Genomic DNA, 21,531 nt, shown 5'->3' on the forward strand with positions numbered 1-21,531 from the left:
GTAATATTTCTCTTCCAAAGTAGCACGCAAGCTCATTCTGGCACTTTGGAAATGAATCACTTGCTCTGGTCTCACCCAGGAGGAGTAAATCATCCAATTTTAGAGAAGATGCTAAAATAGGAGGAAGAAAATGAACTTTCCAGCATACTTACTCAAATGCCTATACCTGCTTTATATTAGATTAGGGAGTTCTTTTCCTTAGGCAGATTTAGGGATTTTATTCCACATTGAAGATAACTAAGCACAAATGTGTTACAAGTCATCTCAGAGTCTTGTACAACATACTCATTCTGGTTGTGTCATACGCATTTATTCATCAGGTCATGGCTTTTCACCATATGATAGTTCTTAAAGTTAAATTTTTCATCACCTGACACAAAAAAGTATATTTAATGATAATTTATCAGCATTGGTTTCTATGTTGCTTTTCCTCTTCCCCAGTATTACAGCATTTCTGGTGTGTCTGACCTGGCTAAGAAGAAAATCTTTGGTATTAACATTTGTCTATATATTCTACCAGGACATTGGGTACAATGGCACAAAGCTGTGATCTTGGAGTAATCTAAAAAGAGTTTAATTAAAAATAGTTTAATTAATAGTTTAATTAAAATGGCATACAAACTGTGCGTGAGTGGGAAAATGTAATTTAAACAAATTTATGCAGAAAACTTACACTTAAAAATGTACATAAGGCATAACCAATTTTAAGTGAATTTGCAACCTTAAAAGTTAACTAGTTGGAAAGAACAATTTGCTTTTATGTTAAAGAGATAACATTTCAATAAAGTAAGGAATTACATGTATGTGTCTATTTTCAATGAATGCTAGTGTCTATAGTTAAAATTACCAATAAAATTTGGGAATGGTTCATTTTTCTCTGCAAGAGAATTGAGATGTAGTAATCCTTACCTATATAGACTTGGTTAATTAATATTTTCAGAGAACTATGAGTTCTTGCAATAATAATCTCCATAGAAAGATGAAACAGATTTCTATGAACACCCAAGTAAGCCACTCAGAAAGGCTGGCATAAAAACCAGGATTTCAACCACTAAGAAGAAAATGACATATCCGTGCGGGTAACCATCAAAGGAGACCTCCAACCCATCACTCCTAAAGAAAAAAGAAATGTTAAAAAAGAAATGAGATAAGGAAATAGTCACTTCAGCACCACCTCATGCCCTTCTAGAACAGCAAGCCCCTACACCAACCAGTTATTTTTTGTTCCACTCTAGTGCGGTCTTGAATTTAGAGAGGTTTTCTAAGATTAGTTAGTGTTAGCTGGTTAATATTCAAAGGTGGTCTTTTCCTAAAAGTGTCTGAGTTTAATAAGAGAGCTATTTGAGATGCATATAAAACATTCTTCCATTTTTTTGGGGGGAATAAAAGTACTGCTCTCTATCATTCTCGGCTTACAGGCCGTCTTGCCTTATAATTATAGTTGCCTGATCATTACCACCTGGTTATTATGAATGTTGGATAAAATAATTACTAATCTAACTGAGAGGTTATGAAGACAGAGGATTTATTGATCTTTACCAGTTATCTAAACAATAGGCACATCTTTTTTCCAAGCCAAATTCTCCTGTCCAATGTCATTACACTAATTTTGACTTCTTTCCTAAATTAAATTCTTTCTCCATGAGAGAATATTTTTGATAGACAGCCCACAGAGTATAGGACTTAATAACAGGCAACTGCTTCTAGGAGCAGAGCCCTCCTGACTGTGTTTCAGATCTAGCGAAAGTCACCAATTACCAGATTCTCCGGAGACCAGACCTTACAATGAGTTTTCTGACCCCGAGAGGATTTAGATAAGCTCTGGATACATTCTGTTCTGTGACATGAGCACTGAGTTGCTTAGCAGCAAAAATGTTCCTCCCCTCTCACACCTCAGCCAACAACATTTCCCCAGGATTTATAAGGTTGCAACAGGATGGGAGTGCAGCGCTTCAAAGTGAGAGAGGAGGTTTTTGCTAATCTTGCATTAGGTTTAAGACCCTCAGGCAATATGCAATATCTTCTGAGTCTTTTATTTCCTAAATTCCAGGATGGAAGGGCCCCCCAGGTGGTTCTGTTCTTTCCTCCCCCAGTGCTGTGGGCAGCACCAGCCAGGTAGGGCTTTAGGAGACATAGAAGTTCTCACTTTCCAGAGGGATTTGTCTGATTAATCTAATAATGGGGGTTGGGAGCAGCATTTATAGGGAGAAAGTAATATAGCATCTTTGAGTGCCAATTATACACCTAATGTCTAAGAAGAGTCAGTGTGTTTGTCAAAACCATGGTCTGTGAAGTGGGACTGCCTGGTTCATATCCACTTCCTCCTTGTAACCCCTCTGAGCCTCTGTTCCTCATTTATGATATTAAAGAAGGTATCTACTCAGAGATTAGGGGGTAAATAGGAGAACCTTTCAGAAACTTAGATGAGGACTGGGTGCATTGGAAGCTCTCAAAAAAAATCTTAGCAAGTAAGAAAAAAGAAAAAGTAGGAACTGTTATTCCTACTTTACATTTGAAGAAACTGGATATCAGAAATGTCAAAGCTTCTCCTGACCAGGGTCATACAACTAATTAATAAATGGAAGAGTGAGGATGTGAGTCCAGGACTGCCCCCAAGCCCTTAGCACCAGGCCATGCTAGTATTGTCAGGAGACTGTGTTATACCCAGCACAGGAATCCAAGGGGCTGAAGATGGGTCATGGTGCCCAGGAAGCCACCAATAGAGGTTAATGCTCTGGAGAAAAGGATTGAGTTTCCCCTCAGTTGTCTTTTACAAAATAGTTTTTCCTGGGAAGAATATCACAACTTAGGGGACAGGGGGATGAGGAAATTGACATCAGGCTGGGCACATGCCACATGCTGGGTGCTGGGACACACACTATGTACTTCTCATCTACTTCACACAATGGTGTTCAGTGTTGGTGTTATTATCCCATTTTATAGGTAAAGAAATGGAAGCTCAGAGAAATAAAGCATCAGTCCCAGGATTAAGGGCTAATTGATGAAGCTGAGCTCACCCATAGCCAGTCCTGTCTGCTTCCCAATGCCACCAGCTCTCTGTGCAGTAGACTAACCAAATGGACTCATTTTCTCATGGAACCTAGATGAAATTGCTTTATCAACAACCTGGCAATCACCATTCTAACCAGACCTTGGCTATGGGCACCTGAGGACAGGACAGGCACCGAGGGCTGTGGAAAAGCAGAAAAGGCGGTGGAGAGGGTTGGGGGCAGGAAGCCACCAGCTCCAATCAATCTGACAGGCCACCTGCAATGCTGGATGCCGGAGAGGATTTAGAGTAACAAGCAGTTAAAAATGGATTTTGCCATTAATGCATTTCTGATTAATGCCTTCCGCTCCATTCAGAAGTAAAGTAAGTTCATTTTCTTTTCGGAAGATCCACACCTTGGAGATTCTTTAATTATAGCTCTTCATTTAACTCCTGTGAAGAAATGGCTGCATCTCTTGAAGTGAATGACTACTTTTTAGAGGCTCTATCTCCCTCCGGTTGCCACTGCTGCCCTGAGCGCTCATTAGCCTGGATAGGAAATAGCTTTGTACAAGGCCGTGGAAGGCCAGCTGTCCTTAGGTTGAAGGGCATTTGTTCACTGAGCCCGTCTGACTCAGCAGTGAGGTGTGTGCGGAGGAAATCTCTGCCTGGCTTAGCTCTGCTCTTATTCGTCTTTCAATGGAAGGAGTGTGGATTTTCTTCTCTATTCAAGTTCTACTCAGAAAGCAGAGGAAGTACATAATTATTTGGATGTCCCTTGTATCCTTCTGCTGCACATTTTATAGGAAATCTGACTATTAAAATATTATTCGTAATCTATTAAAATACATTTGAGTTGTTCAAAAGCCGCTGTGTGGGAGGGTGGCATAAACAGTACCCTGCAGCGCAAAGGTCAATTTTGTTGAGCTCCAGCACAGCACACTGTGTCAACCGAACGAGGAGCAGAGCTATAATTCTGGGGATTCTTGGGAGAAAGTGTTTCTTATTGCTCTTGGTTTTAAAGGCCCAAGGTGTCCCAGGGTTTTCTCCAGTGGCCTTGAACAATTAAAATGTCAAAGGACGTTGGGAGGCAAGTGTCAGATCCTTCCACTGAGTCCTTCCCAGGGTATGCCTGCCATGGGGGGCTGTCCCACAAGGAAGGTGCCCCGCGCTGAGCAACCTTTCCCCAGCCCTTTCAGAAGCAGGAGACATGAGGACGCCATCAGCATCCCATCGCATACAGTGCGACCCGGAAAGATCAAACAGAACGCAAGCTCAGAAAGCCTCTGGCCTTCCTCTCAGATATCGCACCAAAATAATGAAACCTATCTCCAGTCTCCACCGGGCTGACTTAAAAGCGAGAGTCGCACAGCAGTCAAGGCCAGTCCCTCAATTACCCAGTGTCCCGGCATCACAAAATAATTGTCATGACCAAGATTGTGATGTGCCACAGTGAGGAAGAAAACAGTCCTAGAACCCTCACAGCTACCGCAGTGGAGGCCAGGCAGGTGAGATGCAGTTTGGTCTCCAAATCCTATGGGAAAAGACCTGCCTCATTGAAAACAAAGTAGAACCAAATGAACCAAATATCTCCCCAACACTGAGAGAGAGGTCACTGTTTACTGGCTGTGTGACTGTAGGTAAATTGTTCAACCCTGCTGTACTTTGGTTTTTTTATTGTAAAGTGGAGTTAAGAATACACCTACAGGATAGGACAGTTGTGAGAATTAAATGTGTCCCCGGACAAAACAGTGCCTGGCATCCAGCTATGCATTACCATCATCTTTCCTATCGAGGCATGTCAGTAGGCGCCTGTAGATCACACATGAAGGAGAGTCTGTGTCTGTATCCATCTCTGACTCACCCACGTCCTCATCAACATTGCCAAATGAATAACCATCTGAGCTTGATTTTTCCCACATCCAAAAGGCGACCACACATGTCTCTACCACACAGGAGTGTGGTTCAAACCACCTCATTTACTGTTCTGATGCTCCCTGAAGCGACTAATATAAAAATGAATTTGCTAAATTCAAAACCCAACAAGACGCCTATGCTGACCACAGCTCTTCCTGAAAATATCAAAGTTAAAGCATGAAAGGAGGAATGTTTCAATATCATATTTTCATTATGCCAAGGCTTCATGGATTTAAAAAATTGAGTAAAAAAGCCTGACCCTGACAGGTCAGATTTTTTTTGTTGTTGTTTGCCATTTTTGTTCTTCAAAAGTTTCTGAGGATTATTCTGTGCTGCAGGCTAAATAAATGTTAGCTTAGCTCTTGGGCTACTGCCTATCAAGGGATTCTCTGAATGACTTCGTGCCTCAGGCACCATGAAAATGGATTTATGAGTTTTCCAGGCATCCACATAGCCAAATAAGGCTGTACATCAAAGGGCCCTATTTAAAGCTAAGTTAACCACCAAAGAATACTGCCAGAAGGAAAGGAAATGATAAAAGAAAGGGATGGGGAAAGTTGCGGGCTGAATGGAAAAGCAGCAGAGAGTCAATACTTGAGGGCGAGGCAGTAACTCACCCTAAAGCTACTCTTCTTTGTATAAAATCACACCATTGAGATAGATCGAGCGGTGAGCCATGGGAAGCTGATCCAGCATAAATCAGCATTCCACAGCTCCCACAGCCACGGATCTCAGTCAACTGCTCCGGACCCATGGGCCAGAAGGGCTCCACATCACGTCTGAAGGGGTTCCCTCCAGACATGCTTTGTATTTGGGGTCCTAAAGTCAAACGTTATTGAACATTTCCAGCAAGCGTGTTGATCAATTCCAAGATACCTACTGTCTTGTTCTTTGAAAAGCCTGGGAAGTTGTTCTCTTCTAGCTTAAAAATAAGTAATAGAATGTAAGGCGCTATTAAAAAAAATAGGTATGTTATTTATATTGTGGATGAAAGGGGCCACATGCTAGCCTGACAAGCTCAGGGGAGGCCTGCATGGCAGTCTTGCAAACTCAGAGACCTGAAGTAACCACAAAGGATGGTCTGAAATTACATTTTAACTAAAAGAAGTTATGGTGGGTAATTATATCCTAGGCCGGTATCTTCACTGACAAGGTCAAACTTTACCTTAACTGAGCCTATCTGTCTTTTTGCATCTATGATAACATACCCTTGAAATGTCTGGGTAACTTGTTACTTCTCTTTTTCTGAACCCCTCGTGGCACAACCCAATGTGCCTGGATGCCAGGACAGATGCCACAAATTCCTTCATTGTTACCATGTTAATTGTTCCTGCACCTACCTAAGTATGTGTCTAGCATTTTACTTTTTATCCAATCTCCCCAATTTGCTTTCTCCCACCTCTCTAGTCTATCCCAGTGGATTTCATGTCACCCACCTAGGTCCCTCTTTTGATTGCAGTGTATAACTATAGATGTAACCCGCCATTCTCCGGAGCATTATCTCAGTCCGCTGAGGTTCTGCTTCCCAGCAATTGTCGACAGTTTGGCTCAAATAAACTCACAAAAATTCTTTACAGGTTTGAATGTTTTTATGTTAACAATATTTTACCCTGCCTTACCACTTGCCATGCCCTTTATTTACAATAACCGTGGTTTGCACGAGGCTTAAGAAACAATATCTAACCTCACACACATTCAAGTTATAGAAGTATAGGTAACAGTCCAATGCTATAAAGCTAAGCAATAGGTGATGAAGAAATTATTACATGTAATTGTTCTTTCTTTCCTTTTTTGTTTTTGTGTAATGAGAAGTGTGTTAACCTGGGCATGGAATGGCAATCATGTTTGTGCAATGAGACCATTGGTATACAGAAGCGTGGCCAGGTAGCTCTTTGATAAATAAAGCTACTGCATCTTCAACAATATGACCAAGAGCAGAGCTTTATGGTGTCAAATGTCGTGGCAAGTTCTGAGCTTACACTGGCCAGTTCTCGGTGGGAGTTCTTGGAAAGGCGAGAGTATGAAATAGATTGAAGGAGAATAAATGCCACTGTGAACCCATCTCTCCCCTTCACTAAAGTTAAGGCCCACAGAGCCTTCTGGCGGTTCTCTTAATTAGTACAGGGAAGGCTGATTGGGCAAGACTAGGCCTGGGGAAAACCAGGATGTCCACTGATTGTATCCGTCACTTGTCATCTGTGTCGCCCTCTATCTCCTTCTTCTCTGTGTTCTTTGCTTCCCACGACACTGCTACACAGTCCCATCATCCTCTCACCTCTTTTCCCTATTAAAACTTACTCTCAGAAAATAACGATACCATCCACATTAAGAATGACAATAAAAAAGAGCTCCACTTGTTAGCAATTCTTTAAGAATCAGCATTTTGACAGATATCAAAGCTTTATGATAGAGAAGAAAGGTCTAAGGTAAGGATATAGTTTGTGGGGTTTATTATTTCAGCAGCTGAATGTCTTCAATGGATTGGAGTCTATTCTGTACACCATTGGCAATAGAACAACATGGAGTTTGCCCTCACGGTATTCACAGCCTAATAACAGACATAAAAAATGAATGCAGTGCACCACTGAGATATAAAAAATGACACAGGGGAGGTTCAGACAGTCTGAAGGGAAAGGAACTCACTCTCCCTAGGGAAGTGGGACAATGCGAGATTCTTGCTCTTAAAGGAAATGGAGGCTTTGCCAGGTGCGGGGAGGAGAAGGGCGGACCCTGCAAAGGGAAGAGAATGTGAAGAGTGTTTGTAGGGGAGGGGCCTTGGGGAACACGCTGTGCTTGAGAACTCACCAAGAAAAGACTTCCAGGACCTTAAAAATCACACGCAGTAGGTGACACTGGTTGAAGGACCGCAGGCCTGTGAATATGAGCGTCACTTGCAGGTAACAATCGTATTTAGAGAAGAAACTGCAGTGGACTGTGGCCCATCACTCTTGTCACTTCACAGGACCTCATCGCTGCAGTCAAAACTGGTGAGTTTGTCTTGTAGATTTCCAAGGGCAAAATAGCCTCCTTTCCTGGCTAGAAGATCCAGCATCTAACTTGTTCTAAAATGCTGGGGAGACTTAAACAGGGAGCACAGATGTGAGAATTGAGCAAGCAGTGAGCAAACACCCTTGGCTGACATACAAGCCTGCCGCCCATCCCCAGTCCCCCCTACATTATAGGTGGCATCTGCCATTACCGTTATCTCATGCATTTGCCACTATTTATTACTTAGGTCCCACTAATCTTAACATTTTTTGCACACATTGTATTTTTCACTTGGATACTGTTAGAATTCTCCTGGGATGGTTGATAGAAGTTTCAATTACCAGCCCATTTCCTCAGCAGCCTGGGGGAATGGGAAGTGATCCCTGCCAAAAAAAAGTTGCATTTTTCTCTGAATTTGGTGAAACTTCTGCTTCAGAGAACAGTGTTGTTGTTTTTTTACTCTCTCCCTCCCCCCCACCCCCTGCTGTGCTGCCTCCTCCTCCTACTTCTCTAGTTTCTAATTTAGTTTGGCCTCTTCTAGAAAGAGATGGACATTTCTTTCTAAAGAAAGTGATGCACTGCCTACTTAATTAATTTGGCTTCATGTTTGCTTTTGGTCTCCTAGGGCAGCACTTCTGAATGCTACTGATCCGCAGTTGCATAAGGAAAACGAAGTGTAAGCCTCCCTGCATTATTTCCAGACCCCCAGCACCATCCATCCCCCCCCACACACACACACACCTCGCCTTGTCATTTTAGTTGCCGCCATGAGTGTGGGCAGCATCGTATTTGGGCTTAATCACCACGTTGCCCCCAGAAATCTGTCCTGCTCTTCAGTGTTGCCTTAATTAGCTCTTTAGTGATTGTCATGTTGTCACCATGTCTGGAATGTGTGTGCAATTTTCATTTTGCCTGTCACAATGCCAGCAAGAGGGTGCACTCATCCAAGGACTATCGGGTGGCCGCTGCTGTGATAAGGATGTTAGCGGCCTCATCCTCTGTTACAGGGACAAAGAAAGTGGGGCAAGGTGAGAAAAAACAAAGGCACAAATTAGGCTTGGATGTGAAGGATCAGGGAGTTCCAGCTGAGTGGCAGCTATTGTTGAGAAATGAGAAAGGTGGGTGATCACGGTGACAAGAAGAAACGTCTGAGATGTTCTACATTAAAATTGCACGGGCTAGGCAGTGAGAGAAAGACACAGAACGGTTAGCCTGTTCGTAGCTGTGGCCCAGCTCTGACACAGACTGCTCACATTCCTTCTATGCCTGCTGGAAGTTGAGCTTAATTTCCAGGTGGCCATTTCTGCAGATTATCCTAGCCAGGAGCCACAGAACTCCAGGAGCGTTCGCTTCATGGGGACAGGTGAGCAGGGCCGCCGGCCACAGCCAGTCCACAGGAGGGGACATTCCTTCCTGCAGGTGCCTGTCCCAGAGCCAGCCTGCTTTACTCTCTCCCACCCGTTAGCCTATAGTTAATGTAAATTCTTTTCAGATGGCTCCCATCTGTCTCTCTACTTGATAGATACAAATTTAGAAATGCTTGCAGGCCTTGGCCAGTGTGGCTCAGTTGGCTGAGCATTGTCCTAGGCACCGAAAGGTTGCCAGTTGATTCCCGGTCAGAGCATCTGCCTGGGTTGCAGCTCTATCCCTGGGGTGTGCAGGAGGCAGCTGATCGATGTTCCACTCTCACGTCGATATTTCTCTCTCTCTCCTTCTTCCTTCCTCTCTCTCTAAAAAAAACAAAAAACAAAAAAACAAAACAAAAACACAGCCCTAACCGGTTTGGCTCAGTGGATAGAACGTCAGCCTGCAGACTGAAGGGTCCCAGGTTCGCTTCTGGTCAAGAGCATGTGCCTTGGTTGTGGGCACATCCCCAGTGGGGGTGTGCAGGAGACAGCTGATCGATGTTTCTCTGTCATCGATGTTTCTAACTCTCTATCTCTTTCCCTTCCTCTCTGTTAAAAATCAATAAAATATTTTAAAAAAACAATAAATTTTATTTTTTAAATGCTTGCAGATTCCAAGACGATGGACATGTCTTTCCTACTTAGCCAAGCTGCTGGTGGCTTAGACTCCATGCCTCAAGAGTGACCTTCTTTAGTTTTTGCTAACAATGGCCCAATAAATCCTTTCTTTAAAAAAGACTTTTTGCCGTGGAAGTTAACATTTTAACACAGAAATTCTTAGAAGAATGGAGGACTAGAGTAGCCACAGTACAAAGCAGAAAAGGCTAAGCCATTGGTCTACAGAAGCGTGGCCAGCTAGCTCTTCAATAAATAAAGCTACTTCCTCTTCAACAACATCACCAAGAGCGGAGCTCTATGGTGTCAAATGTTGTGGCAAGTTCTGAGCGTACACTGGCCAGTTCTCGATGGGAGTTCTTGGAAAGGCGAGAGTGTGAAATAGATTGAAGGAGGATAAAGGACACTGTGAACTCATCTCTCCCCCTCACTAAAGTTAAGGCCAAAAGATCCTTCTGGCGATTCTCTTAATTAGTCCAGTAGCTGAGAGCTTCCACCCGCTCTGAGGAAGGAGCTAATCCCTGCTTGGAATTCTCCCATCCATCCTTTTCAAAGACACTCAAGAAGGCTTAGTGAGTAGAAGAAATCACTTAGTTTTGGGAATTTGATTTGATTTCAAGTATTATATAAAACACAATTCTCAACTAACTCTTTTGTATTCAGAAAACAAGTGTATCTGTTTCTTTTTTCCAGCCTACATTTCTTCTCCCCGAGTGAACGGAATTATAATTAGTCAAAACAATCAATTCAAAGGCATTTGTTCATTTCCTACTATGAAGGGTGTACAAAAGCTTGAGCTATGGCCTCTGTGTGCCAATCTCACTGGCACGAGAAGCTGTAAAATATTTGCACATCTGGATCAAAGCAAGAGCCAGCGATGGCCTGTGAGGCACTGACACTGGTGAAATTAGAGCCGAGGCACCCCGCTAAGTCCGTGTGGTCAACTTACTTGAGCTGGTTCGCCTCTCCCATGTAATGGAGCATAGACCAGTGTTCACTTCAGAGGTCCTTTCCATCCTCATTCGCAGGAAGGTGACAGGAGGAGCTCTGTGACATGCGGGATCGGGGTGGCACGTGGGCCCTAGAGCAGTTGCACCCTGGGCAGACTACTTGCGAAATGTTGGCATTCACACACCAGCATCTGGCTTTGAAGCCCAGCAGAGGTGCCAGATGTTGTTTGTGAGCTAATCACTCTGGCCCTGCCTGGCACCCGTTTTCTATGCTGCATGATGAGCATCCAGTCAGGGGGGCAGAGCCCACGACTGAGGAGCGTGGAAGGGAAAGAGGGAGCGATGCCCAGAACGTCATTTCATTACTGGAATTTAAGGCTGCTTTTTAAAAAATAATGCCTTTTTTTCTTTTAATATGCCAAAATAGGCACTAAAGACTTTATTAGAGCAATACTTTATTTATTTAATTAATAAGATGTCTGATGGGATGGCAGTTAGGTACAATTATAAAGATTCATTCTAATAATAATACTTAGGGTCTCCGTAACATTTTGAATTCCAAAGTCATTTTGCATTTATTAATCTGCTTAATCTAATAAACATCCCTGTGTAGGTGAGACGCGCAGAGAACTTGATTCATAAGGATCCAGGGAGTAGGGACAAGAGCGGTGACAAGTCCACTCCCCCAGCCTGTTAAGGGAGCTCAGACCCTGCCTGTAATATAATGCTAGTAGTTCTTGGTCCCAGTTCACCTCCTCCTAACTTCAAAAGTGAGGAATTTACCTAATGTATAATGACAAACTCGGAGACAATGCTTTCTTTTTCATTTCCGATATGGCCAAATGAAATGACCAGTAGTTTTTCAATTAAGATGAGGAGGGCAAACCCAGCCTACCACGTGCACATCATACCATGTGGTGCAAGCATACAGCACCGGCTCAGGAAAGTTCTGCCTGGTTCCTTTGTGCATTTGACATGCCACATGCTCCATTACAAGAATAATTATTTTAGAAACTCTCACAGCCTGTGGTCCATGTTAGCTCCCGTAGCAGAGTCTGGGGATCACCCCGCCAGTTAACCAATGCAGGTTTTGGAGAGTTCTACTAAGGACTCAGTAGTGTGTTCAATTCCAAGGAAAATACAGTGTAAATCTCAAACTTTAAGGACTTACAACCAGTTGTGGAAAGATTAACCTTGATGGAAAGGGGAAATATTAAAATGGCATTTGATGAAAAGACCCAGGAAAGCTTTTAAATCGTGTCCTTGGGTTACAGTTATTGATTGCTGTGGAACCAACCTTCCTGAAATCAAGGGGAGGAAAACAAAAAGTGTTTTATAATTCTCACACATTCTGCCAGGAATTTAGATAGGGTACTGGGTGGATGGCTTGTTTATGCTCCCTTATGTGCAGAGCCTTAGCACTGAATGCTGGGTACGGTATGACTGGGGTTGTTAGAGACTCAATGATCTGGAGGTTTCTTCATCCACATGTCTCATATTCGAGTTGACTCAAAGGCTGGGATCAGCTGGGACTGTTCACACACACACACACACACACACACACACACACACACACATGCACACATACATATATACTGAGCACTATTGCATAACATGTCTGCTTCTAGATACTAAAGGGTGTCCCAAAATTCATGCAAGATTTGAATTTTGCGTGAGCATTAACAACAACAAAAAAAATAAAAGCCTAATTTTACTTGGTTTATTGAATCAGATTCTAATATCTGTTGCCCTTTGATTTCAATCGCTTCAATTTGATAAGCATTACCAAGTACCAATTATGGCCTAGGAGCAGGGACAATGAAGACCAATGAAGACCACAGCTTTGCGTATGTGCCAGCAAAGCCGTGGAGGCCATTTACCTGATGTGCTATTCCATACATAACCCTATACTATATAATTTATGAATCAATAAAAAATTTACAATTTTTAATTATAACCTGTGTTTTCAATCAAAATTACTTCTTGCATGAATTTTGGGACACCCTTTATAATGCCTATTCCAGCTTACACTCTACAAGTTGAGTTGAAGCCCAATCATATATGAACAAGGAGGAACAAATATATTTCAAACAGGGAGACTAAAGAAGACACTTGGATCAGTCAAGAGAGCAGAAACCCCTCTACACCAAGATTTAATGCAGAGAATTAAGAGTCTAAGGCAGCTTTTAGAAGGGCTGGGGGAAGAAATATCAGGGAGGCTACTGCTGGCTTTCATGAACTTGAAAGCATAGAAATGTCAAGGATGCTGCCATCAATGATGGAGTGTGTTTATAACCTGGGTCTCTCCAGAGGGATTTAGAAGGGCATAGAGGAAATACTTTCCTTCATGATCAAAAATGAATAACAGATAAAGACAGCAAGAGGAGAAAGCCATTTTGCTCCCAGCTCCTTTTTTGCTTCGGAGAGTCAGAAGCTTAGTATGCTTGGGGCTGTGACAGCCTGGAAGGGAGACACCATCCTTATGTGAGGTTGGAGAAGCAAAGGGCTGGTGCATCAACCCTCTAATCTTCCACTTGTATATTTATTGATAATTGAGATTAATCCAGGCCTACTCTTACTGAAGTATGCTCTTATTTATAGCTGGACATATCTAAATCAAAACGTACACAGTACAGAAACAAACGATGACAGATTTCTGTGATGGTAGCAAGTAATCTTTGAATGGATTCATCGATTCAGAGCTGTTGTGCAGAGGAAAGCAAACTTGTCTGACTTCAGGAGACTTAGCACCACCAGGCTGTGTACATAGCCATTGTACATCCTATTTCCACCAACATATTTGTCAAAAACCACAAGATGAGAAATCCAAGATCTAGGTTACAAAATTTACCAAGTAGATGCATCCATTCTGCTCTTACATGTGGGTGAACCTTCAAAAAGCCAATGGATGATAAACCCAATTTTCTTTATTCTCTGGGCAATGAATAGCCTGGATTATCATTTGACTAGTCCAGTCACTCACAGAAACATGGGTTTCTCCGATTTTTTTTTTTTTTTTACCTCTTTCAATCTTAAAATTCCTGAGGAAGAGCCACTATTTGCTCTGGCCTCCTTGGTGAGAGTGTGACTGGAAGGGGACAGCAAATCAGCGGTGAGTGATGACAGGAGGGTGAGCAGCCCTATATTAAGGGCCTTCATGCAGGGAGCTGTCTCCGTGAAGCCAGATGTCATCTGGAATGGCACCGCCACTGCCATTCAGCACAGGTCATGAGGAGAAGCAAGGATAACCAAGACATGCTCCTTGTGCTGTGGAATCTCAGAATAGGATAGGGTACAAGAAGCTCAAGAAGAATGAGAACATGGACAGGAGGATTGAGTGAAAAAGGTGAAGAAATCGAGGAGTACAGATTGGCAGTTACAAAATAGTCATGGGGGTGTGCAGGACTTCATAGAGAAGACAGTTAATAATATCGTGATAACCATGTACTGGGCCGGGTGGGTACTGGAAATACCAAGGGGATCACTTTGTCAAGTATCAGATTGTCTAACCACTATGCTGTACACCTGAAACTAATACAAAATACGATTGAATGTAAACTGTAATTGAAAAGATTAAAACTAGAAGAGGAATAAGGACCCGTGAGAGTGCTCCTGGGACAGGGAGGACAATCGGAAGACTTCCCTGCTCTCTGACAGCATTTAGGACCTTAATCACACCTGCTTGGAGCATGAAGACCATGAATACTTCAATTATGATAATATGGTGTGATTTAGAATACCTCCATGTCCTCTGACATATTACCCCTCCGCCCTCTGGCAGACCTTGTAGGTCTTCAGTTTAAATCTTCATTCCTAAGTTTAAATTCACTGGAGAAAGCAAGTGTTTTATATCAATATAAAAGCGTGCACAGAGCTATATAACTTCCCTTTAAAAAAAAAAGCTCAAATATCAGGGCCTTACCTCTTGGTTCAGTAGGTGAGGATGATGTGAGACCCAGGAAATCAGCCGATTCTGGATACAAATGGTCTGAGGACCTGACCACGGCTTTGTATTCTTTAGTGTGAATGCCGTTCCCAAGGGCAAGTCTGCTTAAGAAAGAAAGTCCTCCAAAGTCACAGAGTTCTGAGGAGGAAGATATGGAGAGATAGAAGCGTGTGGTGGGGGTGGTGAATAATGTAAAATGAAATTGAGTTGCTCAGTCAAGGTCATATGGCTCAATCCACCACCCAGATTTCCCAAGGGGAGCCAGAAACGCTAGGATATAACTTCCAGAGAAATCTTCTATTGCCAAGTGGATTTGAAAATTGGGAACTAAATGGAGTCCTGTGTTTATTATTTATCCAATATCTGACCTTCTCAGTCACCTCTACTATGAATAAGATTGGCAGAAACTCCGTCATAGTCCCTCTGCTCCGTGCCCAGCCCCGAGGAGCACTTTCAAGTAAAAACTGGAGAACAAACACTCACAGAGGAGACGCGGACCAGCTGGGGTTTATTTCAGTGTGTCAGCTTGACACAAACATGGGCGAAGGCCAGATATGGATTGGTGAGTCACCCACATTTAGATGCAGTTTGTGTAAAATGTTTTCATTTCCGCATCATGGAAGCAAATCTGAAAGCTTTCACTCAAACCATGGAATTTAATTCCCTGCAACAAAAAGTGACCTACCCCCAAGCACAGCTTTAAAAAGTCCCACTCTGACTCCTGCTTGGTTTCCGAATCTAGCTTAACTAGTTTGTATTTAATTGCAGCATAGAAACAACCAAAATGATCATATTTTGCCTCTGGTAATTCTCTGCAGCCTACATGAATTGTTTTTAAATAAGAATGAATTAAAGTGTGGTTAATCTTAGCAGCACATAATCCTTTCAAAACAGACTTTAGATACTGCCTTTTCTTTTGAAAGGCACTGATATTACCTAAGGCCTGAATGTCTGCACTTTGGAGTTGGGGTGGGGGACCAACAGCTTCTTTTAGCCTGCATCTGTAGCCATCTGCTCCCTAAATATTCATTTTGTAGAGAAGTCTTACTACTGTTTGCAAGTTTTCAGAAAGGCAAGAATTAAAATACTTAAGATGTATACATTGCCTTCAGATTTTTTGTCCAACATCACCTTGTAATGTTCATGATAAAACCAGTCCATAGGAAATTTCTCCCTGATTTTAGGTATAATGCCGACTGTACATTTTGTCATACAGACCAAATGATATGATACATATGTATCAGAAGATTCCTGATCATCATCACAACATCTTAAAGATAGGAGATCTATGTGGCAGATAGTTCAAAATTATTTCTTAACAGCTTTATTGAGGTATCATTTACATAAAAAAATTGTATATATTTCTGGTGTAAAACTCAATGTGTTGATATACATATACACTGTGAAATGATCACCACAATCAAACTAATCAACATATTCATCACTTCTACACAGTTACCAGTGTGTGTGTGTGTGCGTGTGTGTGCGCGCGCGCGCGTGTGTGTGTGCGTGTGTGTGTGTGTGTGTGTCACATTTCATCTTGAATAACTGAAATCTTGTACCCTTTGACCAACATCACCCCATTTCTCAGCCCTCCAGCCCCTGGGAACCACCATCCTACTCTCTGCATCTATGACTATTATAGGTTCCACGTATAAGTGAGATCATACAGGATTTTTCTTTCTGAGTCTGGCTTATTTTGCTTAGCATGATGTCTTCCAACTTCATCCATGTTTTCACAAATGGTAGGATTTCCTTATTTTTTATTATTTTTTAAATATGTGTTTATTGATTTCAGAGACAGGAAGGGAGAGGCAGAGGGAGAGTTAGAAACATCAATGATGAGAGAGAATCATTGATTGGCTGCTTCCTACAGGCCCCCCACTGGGGATCAAGCCCACCACATTGACTTCTGCCCTGACCTGGAATTCAACTGTGACCTCATGGTTCATGGGTTGATGTTCGACCACTGAGCAACACCGGCCAAGAAGAATTCCTTAGTTTTTTTTAAGGTTGAATAATATTTCTGAGTGTGAGTGAGTGTGTGTGTGTGAGTGTATCTGTGTGTGTGTATCACATCTTTATCCATTCATTGGCTAAAGGACAGTTAGGTTGTTTCCATCTTTGTCATGTAAACAATGCTAGAATAAAAATGGGAGTTCAGATATCTCTTAGAGAATCTGATTTCCATTCCTTCAAGTATATAGCCAGAAGTAGAATTACTGGATCATATAGTAGTTTTACTTGCACTTTTGTACTTTTTTGAGGGAACTCAATACCATAAATTAGTACAGCTATTATGAAAATCAGTATGGAGGTTCAAAATTATTTATTGAGCAATTACTGTGTGTCAGGCTTGAGATATATCAATGAGATGGATATCCACCCTGTGATCTTTAGTAACTCAAATCCTTTTAATCTTGTTTTCTCATTAGGAAATATTGAGAGAATTGAACGAGATCTCACAGCATGGCTCTAAGATTCAATAGAATTAAAGAGCTTGCAATCCTTGTGTGCTGGCAACAAGGATATACTGGTGGGTGCTGGTTATAAGAAGAAATTTGACTGAAGAAAGACTTCAAAGGATGGGAATAATCCTGATATCAGGGGTTTCAGTACTTTTATTATGACATGTAGTTACAGTTGATTTACCATCATCTTCTTAATCTGGTTTATTAAAAATAAACACTCAGCCAATCCTAGTGGCAAATGTTTTAGCATTTTTTTTTTCATTTTTCCAACAAGTATTTATTATTAGTTAAGCCATGATTCAGGATTCTAGGGTGGGATGTACTCAGGCCCCGCTTCACCCGCCTGGGAAAAGGATGGAGGATGCCCAGTTCAGATCTTCCCAGGAAACGTGCCTTCTGCCCGGCGGTCATCCCAGGCCGAAACCCAGGATATGGGGCACAGGGACTTGTACACATGCCGGTACCATTCACACTTGGAGGCATCACCCCCTTTAGCAGTCATTGCCTGCTCACAGTGGTGGAAGTCCCTGTAGTTCTGCCAGCAGTTCCTGGTCTGGTTCTGGTTGGGGAAGCGGCTGTCAAAAGGAGCAGTCCGGTAGTTCTTGATTTTGGTCTTGATGTCTTCTGCCATGTTGCTGATTCCTAAAGATGCCCCTGAGCCGCTCACAGCTCAATGTGACCTCAGCAAAGAGACTCCCGTGTTTTAGCATTTTTCTGCTAATGTTTTTAATCAAAACTAAATGAAGATATTACTGTCATTAAAAAATCAAAAATTCCCCTGGATAAAAGAGAAAGGGTTCTTTTGGTGGGAAATAGGAAAACATTTATGCCCCCAAACCAGGTGGTGATACAGCATGATCTCTGGGAAGAACTGTTTTAACTTCTTGAGGAGATCAGTGTGCTGAAATTTTAAGCCTGAATTACCAATAAGCAATCTGAGTACAGTCCCCACAGTCAAGAGAGGCTTTAGGATTTTGATGGCAATTTAAAAAAGAGATTCCACACTGTTTCACCAATTTTCAATGTTAAGAGGAAAAATAGCATCAGGAACTTCACTGATTAATAATAGGCAATTTTTACTTTCTACTACTTTTTTTGTTACAAAATTGCTTTCATCTTGTTAAAATATAAATAGGTATAATGGGTGGATGGATGGATGGATGGACAGATAGATAAAATTAGATAAAATCCTAGAAAGAAAGATTTATAAAACTGAAAGTGAAGAGTATCACTTTGTATAAATGGAATTTTAGTATAAAACCAAAAATACCTACCACGTAGTCATTATAGTCATTATATTTCCCCTAAAACTTAAAAGGAAGTTTATTCTAAAAGTTATATAAATTAAATAAAACTCAGGAAAAAAAAAACAACACCAAGAAGTAAAACAAACGTACATAAAATGGGTCTCTGAGGAGACCTGAATTCCAGAATGGTGTGGAAACAATTGTCTACTTCCCTCAATTTTCCAATATTATTCCCTGCTTTGTTCTCCTGCCTCATTCTTCACAGCACAGAAGGCAGGCACATATGGGAGCTCCCTCAGATTCTTTCCACTAAATCTGAAAAGCTGCATCCATCCTCTCCTACCTGCGCTCTTGTGCACAAGGAGGACTTTCCTTCTCCCACCAAAGGCCAGTACGTTCCGTACAGCACTACCTCCCTGCCCAGTGGGTAGTCTTTCTACCTCCTGCCACTCTACCTTGGACACTCCCAATTAGTTATCAAATATACTCCACTTCTCCCATGTTAAAACTATTTTTCTTGAATCCTACACTTGCCCAATATCTTAAATCTATTTCAAGATGAAACATCTCTTCAAGAATATGTATGTTGATTCCACATCCTCACTAACCACGTACTCCACCATCTACTTTGAACCTGCCAAGAATGAACTTACTGGACTTATCAACAACTTCTACACTGCAAAAGATAATGGACACTTAGTTGTTAGTTTCTATCTTATGTTTTGTCTCTCCTCAAAAGTTTACTTGGTTGACCACAGCATGCTTGAGAGATTAGGGTTCGTTCGTTTGTTTGTTTGTTTTACACTCAGATTCACACACTCTTCTGATTTCCTCATACTTCTGGTCATGCCTGTTTCGAGACTCTGTGCTCAGTCAGGCTCTTCTCATTCTAGCCCCATTCTCAGTATACACTGTTCTATACTCTCTCATAGTTAAACACCTACTCCCCACAAACTACTTGGGTATCTCATCTCTGATGTCTGATGATTAATAATCGACATATACTCCATATCTTAATATATTTACTCAAATGTCCCTACAGCTTTCCAAACTAATCATATCCACAACTAAATCATTATCTTTTCCTCAAATTCTCTTCTCCCCATGGGAAGTTGTTAGCATTATCTATTTGTTCATGCCAGAACCACATGGACATACTCTTGGCCTGGCACTTTACCTTCCAAATCCAATCATCTATCAACAAGTGTTTTGATTCTAACTCCAAAATATACTTAAAACATATCAACTTCTCTCCATCTCTATTCTACTACCCTGGCACAAGCCAGCAGATTTTCTTTTCTGATCCATCAACTCAGCTCCAACCAACCAATCATATTTCTTCTCCATCCAGTCCATTTGACTCACAGTTGTCACATTCATGTTTTTATTATGCAAGTAGCACAATAATATGCTTTTGCCTAAAGTGTCTCAATGGCTTGTTTTACCTGTAAAATTCTGAAATGTTTAGCCTCAAACAGAAAATCCTGTGCTTCTGTGGCCTCATTGCATACCCATCCCCATTCCCTCCATTTACTTCAGCCTCAGGGAACCTCTTTCAGGTCCTTCTTGCTCATGACCTTCATTTGGTGTTTGTCTAGGATGCATTCTTCACCTGTTCACCAGCAGATCCTTTACCCATCCTTCAGGCTGCCCCAGCTGAAGTGTTATTCCTTTACAGCAGTGGTTCTCAACGTTCCTAATGCCGTGACCCTTTAATACAGTTCCTCATGTTGTGGTGACCCCCAACAATAAAATTATTTGTGTTGCTACTTCATCACTGTAATTTTGCTACTGTTATGAGTTGTAATGTAAATATCTGATATGCAGGATGCATTTTCATTGTTACAAATTGAACATAATTAAAGCATAGTGATTAATCACAAAAACAATATGTAATTATATATGTGTTTTCCGATGGTCCTAGGCGACCCCTGTGAAAGGGTCATTCGACCCCCAAAGGGGTCGCGACCCACAGGTTGAGAACCGCTGCTTTACAGAAACCTTGCCTGGCCTTCCTCCACAAATGTGCTCCCCAGTTATATGCTTTTAAAGGGAAAAAATCATACTTATTATTGTATTCCTTCAACTAACGTGTTGCTTAGAAATTAATGGGCACTCCAAATATATTTATTAAATAAGTGCTATTGAGGGGAGGAAATTTATGATATTCTAAAAGATCTACATTTAATAGGTATAAATGTTGAATTAGAAGGGCTCAGATTCCTACAGGAGGTACCACAATGTTCAGTCAACAAGTGATTCCATCTAGTGCGCCCCACCTCTGACTTAAACTAGAACATCCCAGAAACAATGTAGCTAAGTTAGTCCAATTGTTCCTTACAACATGTAAGTGATTTGACCATAAAATACTTTTGGAGCAAGGCCAGCAACCTAGAGAGAATTGGCCCAACAGAGCCCAGCAACTGAGAGCCTAGGCTTTGAAGCCAGGCACAGCTTGCAATCCTGGCCTTTCTAGTTAATAAGTGATAGCCTCTGAAACTTTATGGTATTTCTTGCAGGGTACATTTGAAAAAGGAACTAAATTATATGGTATGTTGTTTTCTTCGTGAGGGTCCAGTGTGTGTTGGGAAAGTGAAAGCAGAGAACTCTCATTTTAGAAATATTTTTGCATCTCCTGAATGACTGATTTGTTTATGACCCTTGCAAATGTCATCATTTATTATAGCTCTCTCTTCATAGGTCTGTCTAGCCCCGTGGTCGGCAAACTGCGGCTCGCGAGCCACACGCTGCTCTTCAGCCCCTTGAGTGTGGCTCTTCCTAAGCCTTACGAGTACCCTAATTAAGTTAATAACAATGTACCTACCTATATAGTTAAAGTTTAAAAAATTTGGCTCTCAAAAGAAATTTCAATCGTTGTACTGTTGATATTTGGCTCTGTTGATTAATGAGTTTGTCGACCACTGGTCTAGCCCATGAAAAAATGACACACCACAATGTGTTTTATGTTATGCTGAAAGTGGTGGGAAGTTGAGCTTTCTGAA

General features: G+C 41.7%; 1 protein-coding gene across 1 annotated transcript; it reads right to left on the reverse strand.

The window, feature by feature from the left end:
- Positions 1–17,531: 17,531 nt before the first annotated feature.
- On the reverse strand, positions 17,532–17,974 carry LOC132213800 (cytochrome c oxidase subunit 6B1-like). The gene has a single exon (XM_059660727.1). The coding sequence runs from the start codon at positions 17,911–17,913 to the stop codon at positions 17,653–17,655; it is 261 nt and encodes an 86-aa protein (XP_059516710.1). The 5' UTR covers positions 17,914–17,974; the 3' UTR covers positions 17,532–17,652.
- Positions 17,975–21,531: the final 3,557 nt, after the last annotated feature.

Source organism: Myotis daubentonii, chromosome 12 (assembly GCF_963259705.1).
Source record: "Myotis daubentonii chromosome 12, mMyoDau2.1, whole genome shotgun sequence".
NCBI lineage: Eukaryota > Metazoa > Chordata > Mammalia > Chiroptera > Vespertilionidae > Myotis > Myotis daubentonii.